The sequence below is a fragment of the Leptodactylus fuscus genome, chromosome 10, assembly GCF_031893055.1.
Source record: "Leptodactylus fuscus isolate aLepFus1 chromosome 10, aLepFus1.hap2, whole genome shotgun sequence".
Classification (NCBI taxonomy): domain Eukaryota; kingdom Metazoa; phylum Chordata; class Amphibia; order Anura; family Leptodactylidae; genus Leptodactylus; species Leptodactylus fuscus.
Window position 1 is genome coordinate 16,786,121 of NC_134274.1, and position 11,601 is coordinate 16,797,721.

General features: G+C 43.6%; 1 protein-coding gene across 1 annotated transcript; it reads left to right on the forward strand.

Moving 5' to 3' along the window:
* The first annotated feature begins 1,355 nt into the window (after nucleotides 1–1,355).
* On the forward strand, nucleotides 1,356–8,121 carry C10H10orf88 (chromosome 10 C10orf88 homolog). Its single transcript, XM_075257716.1, has 5 exons — nucleotides 1,356–1,607; nucleotides 2,781–3,075; nucleotides 3,861–4,067; nucleotides 4,752–5,074; nucleotides 5,345–8,121. Exons 1-5 carry the CDS (start codon nucleotides 1,459–1,461, stop codon nucleotides 5,601–5,603), a joined length of 1,233 nt encoding a protein of 410 aa, XP_075113817.1. The 5' UTR covers nucleotides 1,356–1,458; the 3' UTR covers nucleotides 5,604–8,121.
* The last annotated feature ends 3,480 nt before the right edge of the window (nucleotides 8,122–11,601 follow it).

The following is an 11,601-nucleotide window of genomic DNA, read 5'->3' on the forward strand; positions in this document are numbered from 1 at the left end:
TCTAGCGATTCACCATGTCCGCAGATGTTCATGTCACGCCCCCTGCCCCACAGAGTATCCCGGCAGAGAGTCTTCCTGTCCACACGGTGGAGCCCACCTATAACCTTACCCCCATATAGCCAAAGCCCCACCCCTGCGGGACATGGAAAAATGGCCTTGCTTCAAACTGGTCCCTGGTGCAAAAAAGTTTGGGGGCCACTGCTCTAGTGAACTCGTGACTGGACATGGTGATCAGTGGAGAAAGTCCCTGATACTGAGTGTAAAGAGAATCGGGGACACTGGTGATTGGAGTTAAAGCTTACATTCATACAACCATGTGAGTCCTACAGATACCCTGTCTGCAGCATTGACCCCCTCAAAGTTTTGTCGATGCATCTAGAGAGCATAAAGCCCCACATTGATTTAGTCCCTTTGGGTATTACAAAGCAGGAATTCTTGGAGGGCTTCTTCTTTGAAAATCCTCTCCAAAACTTGGCCATATTAATGAGAGCCGAGTGGCAGGACCAGCCGCTACCCATCCACTATACAGGGCGTGGAGCCAACTGCTTATGGCCCCGTATTGTGTATAGTAGGGGTGTCAGAAGCATCCCTGTACAGCTGATCTGTGTGGGAGCCGCCTGCCAACCCCTTACCGATTTGATTTTTATGGACTATCCTAAGAATAAAGAAATAAAACCGTCTTACTTAAAGGTAGATTCTTAAAGGGATTGTCCGGCCCCTTCACATTTTTGACCACAAGCGACAATAGTAATCAGTAATAACCTCAGTAACGTTCACCTTACAGCCGCCTCTACCCGAGTCCGCGCCAGTCTCTATATCCTGATATTTCTACGTAGCCCTGTATCCTGTGACCAGCTGCGAGAGGTCACCCCTGAGGTCAGAGGTCAGGTGCGCTCCGAAACGTCATCACCGGAGGTCAGAGCACAGATATAGAGGACCTGAGAAGTGGCGGCAAGGAGAATATTACTCAGATTATTATTATTTTATATTTTTGGGCACACACTTTGTAGTAAAGTAGCAGTGAACTGTGGGAAATAACAACAATAGTAATAATTGTCCCATTGTTAGCAGATTAGAGGACTTCCCAGTCATACTTCTATAACTATAGACCCCTCACCCTCTAATAGCCTCAATATTACAGTCTGAACAGGCACAGAAATCAGGTTTTGCAATATGACACGTAAACTAACCAAGGGCTGTCACGTGACACTTTTATGTGCCAATCAGGTAAGTCACGTCTGCATTTGGACTACAACAAAATGGCCGCGAGCACGGCTTCCGCGTATGACAGGAAGTCGTACGCCGGAAAATGTGTCCCCCATCCAGGAACTTCCTGATTCGCGGCTGTCATTGATTTTCATCAGAAATTCACGTCCTGTTCCCGGATCTGTCCTGATGTCCGCCTGTCCCTGTCCCTCCTCGCTGGTTGCCATGTAAGGTCCCGGGCCTTGCCTTGTGATGTCGGGTCCTCAGTCTGCAGTGCTGGGTGGGCTCCCTCAGCCCCCCATGTTGTGCTCTAGCTCCTGGCACTGCCAGGCTGAGCTGGCTGCTGTGCTGCAGGTGTCTGGGGAGGACTTACCGGCCCACCATGAAGAGGAGCCCTCTAGGTGAGATCTCTATGTGTTCTTTATGTAACAGGCAACACATTGGTAAACTGTCCCTCACAGAGACAATATCTGCCTGAGTAATGTGTGTGTGTGTGCGACGTGTCAGGGTGGATGGAAATATTCGGTATATCTCAGGTTATGACTTTTTTTTGGTTCTTAATGGGGTTAAAGGGGTTTACACTGTCTAATACTGATAGCCTGTCCCTAGGAGAGGTCAGCAATATTAGATCTGCGAGGGTCTGACAGCCAGGACCCCCACAGATCAGCTGCTCTGGGACTTTCCTGGTAATGTTTACATGCCAGGAGCTGTAACATCTATAACACTCCAGCGCGGCTTCTTTACATTGTATGGGCAGTAATGCGGTACCTTAAGTGGCGCTAGAAATACTACGGCAACAGATGTATACATTCCCAGGAGCTGCAATGTATCTGAACCGCCAATCTGTGGGGCTCCCGGCTGTCGGATGCTCACATTTCTAATATGGCTGACTTATCCTAAGGGCGGATCATCAATATTAGAAAGTGGGAAGCCCCTTTAATTCTGTCCTGAGAAAAGCATCATTCATTTCTAGAAAAGTAGCTTAAGGTCTTGTTCACACTTATGTGCAATCAGAGTTTTCTTTGTGTTTAAGGTCTGCTATGCACCTAGAAGGTTGGCTGACGTTTTTTTTATTTATTTTTTCTTCTTATGTAGATTATAAGCCCCACATAGAGATCACAATGTACATTTTTTCCCTATCATTATGTCTTTGGAGTATGGGATGGAAACCCATACAAACTACTTGCAGATGTTTTTTTTTTTTGCCCTCGGCGAGATTTGAACCGAGGACTGCAGCGCTGCAAGGCTGCAGTGCTAACCACTGAGCCACCGTGTGGCCCCAAGGTTGGCTGGCATTTATCTGTTGGTCAGCATTAGTTCCCCTACTAAAGAGCGGCGTTCCCGCTGCCGTACCTTACAATTTTTTCACTCTCGTCCATGAAGCTATTGCTTCTTCACTTGATTGGGGCTCACCTGCACTTCCAAATTCAGCCACATGAGTAAGTCGGTGTTGTTTTAGAAAATACAATCAAGAGGTTGTTTCCGTTATATAAGAACCTAGAATGTAAATATGTTCATGGATTTTCTTGTCATTTTCTGCTGCTCCCATTTCACGCTGTGCTACTTTCTTTCAGGGAGTATTGTGTACTTCTGGAGCAGCCATCATCCTCACAAGAAGACAGTCCGTGCACTTTGTCATTAGTGTGTGCAGCACAAGGGAAAGACCGAATACTGAATGTGACAATCTCTTGTGAAGCAAGGACCATTGAGTTTTATGGTGGGTCCCAAGATGGACAAGACGAGGAATACCTGGGCACCAGCCGAGGGGAGAGATTGTGCACCTTGGAAAGCAGAGGAGAAGACCATCCAGTTATTTTGTACAAAACTCACCTGAAGTTTGAGTTCCCGGTGCCATCATGTACTCTCAAGGTATATACCTCTAGATTATAAAGTACCTCATAGGGGTTGTTCACCTAATTCTGGATCAACGTTGCTGGAGAGAGAACTTTTTTAAACTTTGATCTTGTATGGATTAGTCTGCTGCAAATATGGCGGTCCTTCTTCTCTTATTCAGGGTATCTCAGTAACTGCAGGTTATCTTCTACCCACAGGATAGGGGATAACTATATGATCAGTAGGGGCCCTGCTCTGTGTGGATGAAGCAGCAGGCCGTGCATGTATACTGCTGCTCCATTCTGTTATATGGTACTGCTTGAGATAGTTGACTGCTGTATTCTGCTTCTCACTAAATAAGTTATTTCTTCTCTATAGGAGAGGGGATAACTGGCAGATCAGAGGGGGTCAGGCTGCACAATCCCTCGCTGAGCAGGAGAACGGAGGACTTCATTTCATTGCGAGTTCTGAACACTATATATCTTCTCCTGATCACTGGGGTCTGAGCGGTCAGACCCCCATTGATCTGCATGTTATCCTCTAGTCTATGGATAGGGATACCTTGCTTTGTTGTAAAATCCTTATAATGCTTTTTCGTTTATACATTGCACATGAGACTCCCAATCTTGTGATCAATGTGGGTTCGATCAGACAGTAATGACCTGTAATGTGGATGGGAAATACTTGTAATTACTGGAATATTCTTAATGTTGACCAGCAGTGTAACATATCCATAGGATTAAACTTATTCTAAGCTATTTGATGGGGGAAAAATTCTCTGTTCTCTTCCTTTTTGTTCACTTTGTCTTGTCTGTTTTCAGCTGCTGTCACTCGGTGGTCGGGACAGTGTCTTGGTGAGCAAGATTTCAGTGAAAATGACCTCCGTCCCTGAAAGGTGTTCTCCAGCATCTTATGTGCCGGGGCCGTCTATTAATCTAGATTGCGTGCAGAGTATTATGGACAGCATGGGTGGGAAAATGTCACCTGGGGCAGAGCAGCTCATGAATATGGTGCGTGCACAGCAGAAGGTGAGTCCTAGATCTGAGGAGCTCTGCTGCATCCATTTTACTGTTTGCGGATATACATGCAAAAAATAATTCTTTCCAAAAGCCACAAGCTTTATTGATGTGTTTTTGTTATACAAGTGGATTTTGGCATGTTTTTGGTTGAGTCTCCTATTTCAGAGGGAATGTTGGGCTGATTTATTTTGTAGCAGTAAATATACCAAGTAGAAGAATGCTTATATCACCCACTACATGGTTAAAAATGAAGAAAACATGTGCATTAAATAAGGCATAGTGTACACAGCAGCAGAATTTTACCTAGGAATTAGTGGGAACTTGCCTGAGCATTGTTCCACTCAGAACTAGGGTTAAAAATTCAACTTCTTCCGATCATTGGAAGTCAGACCTCGGCTGATCTGTAACTTTTCTCCTATCCTGTGGACAAGTTGCATATATTCATCTCTTCGTACAGTCTGTAAGTAATTCTTCCCCTCTGCAGTTGTTACCACTAAATTCCTATATACAATGTGCTATAAACCTGGAAGAACTGAATTTACTATAGGGATCAGTGTCAGAAGAATACACGTCAGCTATGTTGTCTCCCATCCTGTTTCGTCTGACATTCTTCAAAGAATCTTCTGTTTTCTGTGGATTTCTTGGTCCAACCTGTGTGTTTGATGACTGATAACCCGCTTATGTTTCTTGCAGCATCAGGCACCATTCGGAGCTCACTTAATGCAGCTATTCGGCAGCTTTCAGCATGCCAGGCATCAGATCAAGGAAGACTCCAGACAATGTCCCCTTGTCGAAAGCAAGATTCCTGACACAAAAATGGAACATCAAGACCAGGCTTCTGCATTGCATCCTTCACTGCAACACGCAGGTCCTGAAAGTGATGTCAAGTCTGTTTTGTCTTCACTGCTGCAAAAATCACTAGGCCCGGCCACAACGTCTTCAGGTCCTGATTCTTTGGTACCTCTCCTGCGAAATCTTTGTGGGGAAAGTAAACGAGAAGCTTGTTCGGCTCCAAAGTAAGTATTCCTTTCCATTGTGTACCTGCCGTAGTCCTAGGTGAGTCTCGTATAACCTGTGGCCAGAAAATGAAGAATATGGCAATGAATTTGAGGTGGATTCTGCATCAATCTATTCCAAATTCCATCTGAAGCCAGCCAGATGGCTGATGATAGATTTATCGGCCAATGTAATAAATCTGGTGCATTTTATATCTATTTAGATTACACTGATTGACTATTGGCCATTTTTAGTAAATCTGCCCAATTTTTTATTTTATTTTTTTGCAGAGAAGAAAAGACTGATCCAGCTTTGGAGAGACTTCTGTCTGCACACATGGAGCGTATGGAGAGGACACTTATGGCACACATTGATCAGAGGATGAGAAGTTTGCAGGAGCATCTGGACACCAGACTGGACGGGTTAATACATCAGATGCAGAGCAGCAACTCCTTACCCAGAACCTCCGCACCTAAACTAGTCAATGGCCAAAGTGATCATGGCGACCAGCAAGATGTCAATGACTGTGGTGAACTGTCTATGAATTAGTTATGGGACTTGTCCGCCCTCCTCTGCATGAACACTTTAATGGTCACTAAGGATCCTACATTAGTCATTAATGGTGGGTTTTTGGAAGTGAATGGTTTTTTTGCCTGTATCCCGGTTTTTGCGAACACAGACACAACATTACATATAGCTCCGAATGTGACGAGAAGGGGGTTTGAACATCTTTGCTACCGTTTCTTTATTCTCTCAATGCTTATAGAATGAAAAAATTAAGCAACTGTGGTTTCCTACTCTTGTTACTGCAGCTAGTATGTGTCTCCATGGTAAGAGACTGCAAAAAAACTGTGTTCTGAACCTGCAGTCCTATTCCTTCTATCTATGCGACGTATTTTGCAGCATAGGAGGGGATAGGAGTTGTGCAAGGCAGCGGGACTGCACTGTATAGAATGTATACTGTCTTTTACCATGGAGACATCAGTCTGCAGTAGAGATGAGTGAACACTGTTGGGATCAGCCGATCCGAACAGCACGCACCCATAGAAATGAATGGAAGCACCTGTGATGCTGACTTTGCCGGAGTCACAGGTGCTTCCATTCATTTCTATGGGTGCGTGCTGTTCGGATCGGCTGATGCCAACAGTGTTCTCTCATCTCTAGTCTGCAGAAGAGCTGTAGACACAGAACGATGGGACAATTTTTATTAAAACCCCTTGGAAAGTTGCATCATATATTTATTGGGACAATAAAATAATGGTTGCAAACATGGGCATGGCTTCTCTATAGCATTATATGACACACTACACACCCGGTGTCTCACCATTATAAATTGGTTATTGATGGTGAGGCAGTTTCATAGGTGCAGCCTATCAGACTATATACATTACATAGTGTGCGGTAACATTACATGGGGGTTTCTCGGTACAGCTAATGTTGGTAATGTAGGTCTAAAAAAAAGTTGGTAATTTTGCAAACATTTTGTCTTTTTTTTTGTATAACTTTGTTTGTATACTAATGCATTACTTTGTAGCCATGATATACAAAACTCTGTTCCAAACTCCGTTGGTTGCCCTTGAAAGTGGACAGAACCCTTTATGTAACTTGCTGCTGGACCTGTGACCCAAATAAGACCGAATATTTGCAGCTTAAAGGGTTTTTCCAGGCTAAAAATATTGATGACCTATCCCTATATCAGATTGATGAGGATCTGACACCTACCACCCCTACTAATCCACTGTTCTCAGCAGCTGATACACAGTCCGTGGAGCAGCAAGTGGACAGCTCCGTTCTGTATGATGTGGCCAGACCAGGGTATTGCAGATCGATACTATGGATGTTTTTGGTCTGTGGTGAATGTACACTGCATAACTCTTTGTGAAACCGCTTTAAACAAAGTCCAGCAGAATTATGTATTTCTTTTTAAAGGGATTGTCACCAGAGGTCAACATAGTAACTTAGCCCCACAGATATGCTGGGTTCTGGTGATCCTAACCTACCTATCAATCCAGCCCCTCAGATAGATAGGTTAAGCTCACCCGAGTCCAGCATAGTAACCCAGCCTCACAGATAGGTTACCGAAGCCCAGCATATTAATCCAGCTCCTCAGATAGATAGGTTAGGGTCACCAGGGTCCAACATAGTAATCCAGCCCCACAGATAGATAGGTTAAGCTCACCCGAGTCCAGCATAGTAACCCAGCCTCACAGATAGGTTACCGGAGCCCAGCATATCAATCCAGCCCCACAGATAGATAGGTTATGGTTACCGGAGCCTAGCATATCAATCCAGCCCCACAGATAGGTTAGTGTCACCAGGTCGATATACTTGGTTCTGGTGACACTCCTTTTAATTGTATATGTAAAAAAATATTCATGTAACTAAGGAAGTAAAGCAAAAATACAAAAAATCCAGGTACCAACCAGCCGATGTAGAACGTCGCACATTGTGGAGTTTGTCATTGACGTTTTATTGGTTTTATCTTCTCATATTCTCGTTTTGTAAGTAGCAGACCTGTCTTAGTCTATGATTTCTTCTGACTGACGATTCCTGTATGAGAACCGTGTAGACATGTAAGGAGTCCATATTGTCAGGGTTGTTATTGAAATGTGAGTACTACAAAGTGTCTCTCCCCACCCCCCCTTCCCGTATACTGTATCTATTAAAACAGTATTTAATATGATGTGTAACATTTGTATTGAAGGGTTCTTAGATCTGTGAGCAGGTTGTATCCGCCGCATTGATCTCTGAGCATGTGAGTCTCTGCACTTCTGCCGCCAAGGTCCATGATGTTGAAGAATACTCAGGGTTAGAAGGGCTTCTGGTAATACATTACATAGGGGAGTATTATTAGCATGTTCTTCCTACATGGTTATACCTTGCTTCACCTCTATAATCCCTATATGGCAGGGTACTGCTTGTCATATAATACCGTATAGTCAGTACCTACCCCCCTCAGGTAGTGTGCGCTCCAGCAAAGCTTTACCTTTGCCCCCATTTGTAAAATATATCAGGTAAAAGGTCATTTTGTTACTTGATGCTTATTGCAGAACCATGAACACCACGTGATCCTCGCTCTGACTCCTACAGCGTCTGCTGTTTTGGATTAATAGTCAGTCTCTGTGCAGTCCTGTGGGATATGCCATAACATGACGTGATTCACACAGGCAGTCCTATGCGATATACATTGAGCACCTTGCAGGGCTATGGACTCCGTAGGCCAAACCACTGACCCTGACTCTTTCATAAACGGCAGCCGTGGTCAGTCAGAAGCAGTAAGGCCGCTTTAAGTCATTGAATTCCTACAAAAGTAACCACGGAAGAAACCATACATCTAATTCTCTATAGTAATAATTGTATAATATAATAATAAATTTATTCTGATGTTTGTTACCTTTTTCTACCTCCATGACTCCGACTTTTGCTCCGCTGCCCAGGAATGCATAGACATGGACTTTTGGTCCACATAGTGGACACCATAAGTTTCGGATAGGCAGACTGTGGGTCTTTTGACATAATGGCAGACCGGAACCAACCTCATAATTCAGTCATAAAATACCCGGCCACAGATTTGCCTGCACTCCCTTTTTCCTGATGTAGAATAGTTTACAAATGAGAGCAAAGGTAAGAAAAATGCTGGAGTGCTTCTTTAAAGGGTTATTCCTCACAACCATTCACTGCTGAAATAGGAATACCTGCTTTTAAGTCCTGACTCCTAGGGCATGACTTGGAGGGAACAAACGAACAATGCTGCCCCCTATAGAAGAGAATGGGAGCTACAGAAGCTGTATTCTTTTCTATGGGAGTTATGCTAGGTTCATAACATATGTTCGGGTCTCCATGGGGACCTGAAAGACGGAAACCCTGTCCACCATAGACTATAAGGGGGTTATACTGAAACCAGTGGAGAGTAAAGTTGTCCTGTGCCGATTTTATTTTAAGCAGAATCTGCGATGGAGTCTCGTACGGAGAAGGCAGCGCTGGTCTTAAAGGAACAGCATAGAGGAGCTCTGCTCAGCTGTTCCATATAGTCCCGTCTTAGGGATGCGTACTTAGGAGCAGTCCTTCCCATCTTGGCATTTAACCATTGGTTTACTGGTATCTGTGCGTTAGATATCTGCTGTGAGACTGAATGATTCTAGTCTCTGCCTATTCCTCCATGTATAGTCACATACATATACCCAGTGTGTGGTTTTTGACCACATCCCAGAAAGCCCTTTTTAATTTCTATAGACTCACAAGTATACTGTACATTGGATTGTTCACATTGTATCAGTTTTATTGTATTTATTCCTAGGGGTTTTGATCTAATACAGAAACTTTGCAAATCTAAGAAATGGTTCCATTGTTATTTGTTCGTTCTGCTTACAGGGATTGTCCAGTCAGACACAATGTATACCTCAGTGCTTCTAGGTGGTAATTGCCTGATAATCCTCAGTACTTGCTTTTCAGCGCTGCTCCATTCGCCAGGAGCTGAGGTCACAGATCCACGTACAGTACATTACTACACATATAATGAGGAAAGTCCATCTAAGGTGCTGTGAACTTGTTGCCATCAGGTAGGTCTCGGCTGATGTCCAGAATGTCTTGTTTGTCTTGTGTTCAGGTGGGAACGGCCACATCTGATCCCAAAAGCAAGTAAGGACAGTCAATAGGAAAATATAGTAAAATATCACAGGAAAATGGCCTTATCTTATCAAATAGTGCACATGGCACAGAGAATGGAAAACAGGCAGCAGATCTCTTTACCTCTCCATATTACTTGGGATAAGCTCTCACTATTGTTATTAATGTCCGTTGCTGTCATCTCTCATGGGGTGAAAGCAATGGACATTAATGCAGTAGTGAGTGATACATTTAGAACCTTCCAATTCATTCTTATGTATAAAACACGACTGAAGGTTCTTCCATCATGTTTGCTACTTGATGGAGGATTTTTTTCTTTTATTACAAAAGAAAGCAAACATGGCGGAGGAAAGCTTCCATCTTGTTTTTTTAATGAGTGAATTGGAAGGGATGTGGATGGAGGAGGTAATAAATCTGTCACTCTATTGTCCTCGATGTCTGTTGCTGTTATGGGAACAATGGATGTTCTTCTCTCTCCTGGAGAAAGCATCCATAGACTTGGCATATGAAAGAACATCACACTTTTTTTTGCAGAGGGTGCAGTCGCATCGGGGCCCAGGAACCTAAGGGGGGCCCATAAGCACTGGCATCAGTATTGAGATTGCAGCTTCCATCTGACCCATAAACCAAGGAGACCCACAGATTATACTAACCACACTAAGGTTCATTAAACTCCTTAATACCCGTAACCATCACAATAAAGAATTCACTGTAGGGATGAGATAGGGGCCCCGGACAAAAGATGGCACCGGGGCCCGCAAGACTTTAGTTACGCTGCTGATTGTGAGGGTGAAATGGTTACAAGGTAGACATTGGTAACCTCAGCACATGGCGTGCACTTACTGAGGGGGGTGAGCTATAGTAAGGGTAAGCCTAGAGGCCGGTCACCTCTTCTGACACGTCTGGTTTAGAAAATATATTCCCCATGAATGAACAAGTCTGGAGCATCTTTATTGGAAGAATAACAGAGAAATATTACAGTGGTCCCTCAAGTTACAAAAGCCTTAGGATACAATATCTTCAATATACAATTGCAATGAGATTCACTGCACTAAATAGTCAGGGGTTTCTCTGTTTTGTTCCAAAATGGAACAGCTATTAGTATATTTGTGTCTCTTCAGACCCCAATATATAATAAGCAGGTTTCTGAGCGCAGTCATGGGGTGTGCCGGCGTCCTGACACTATACCGCACTTTATATACTTAAGGACCTGGCAAAGCTTCTGTCACCATCAAAGAAAGGATGTACAGTTTCCAGCAGCTCTTTTAGATATTTCACTATAAGGATTTGATATCTGTGTTTGTTATTTGATAATTTTTATTGAATTTTTATTTCTTTTTTTTCAAATTTTTGGAATCTTTGGAACCCATTACCAGTTTTCCATAGACAAGGTGTGAATTTACAGTGGTTTCCACTTACAATGGACATCCCGGGAGCAATTAATATTGTGCCTTGATGGATTGTTGTACATTACAGAGGCTTCCGGAATTGGTATGTACTGAAACGGATCAGGAGGTAAGAGATCGGAGACGAACTATAACAGATCCTTCTATGTACTGGACTCAAAGAGAGTGGCTTATCAGGAAACAGGTTACTGTAATAGGACAACATGGGGCAATGGCCTATAATACATGGTCGGGTTTTATATGTTGCAGAACAATATTATTTATTTCACCGAGGAATAGAATAATCTCTAAATGTACAGATAACCAGAACTGTGTTAGGCCTAGTACAGGGTTAGGGGGAGGTGGGTGATATTAGATGTTAATACATAGCTAAAGAATATGCCATAAGTACATTATAGATGTGGATCCCACCTCTGGTACCTGTGTCCAGAATGGGGACCCCCGTCCTGTCTGGTGAGAGGTGGCCATGTAAGTGCTGCCTTCCCATTTGTATTGATGGGCGTTCCAAAAACAAC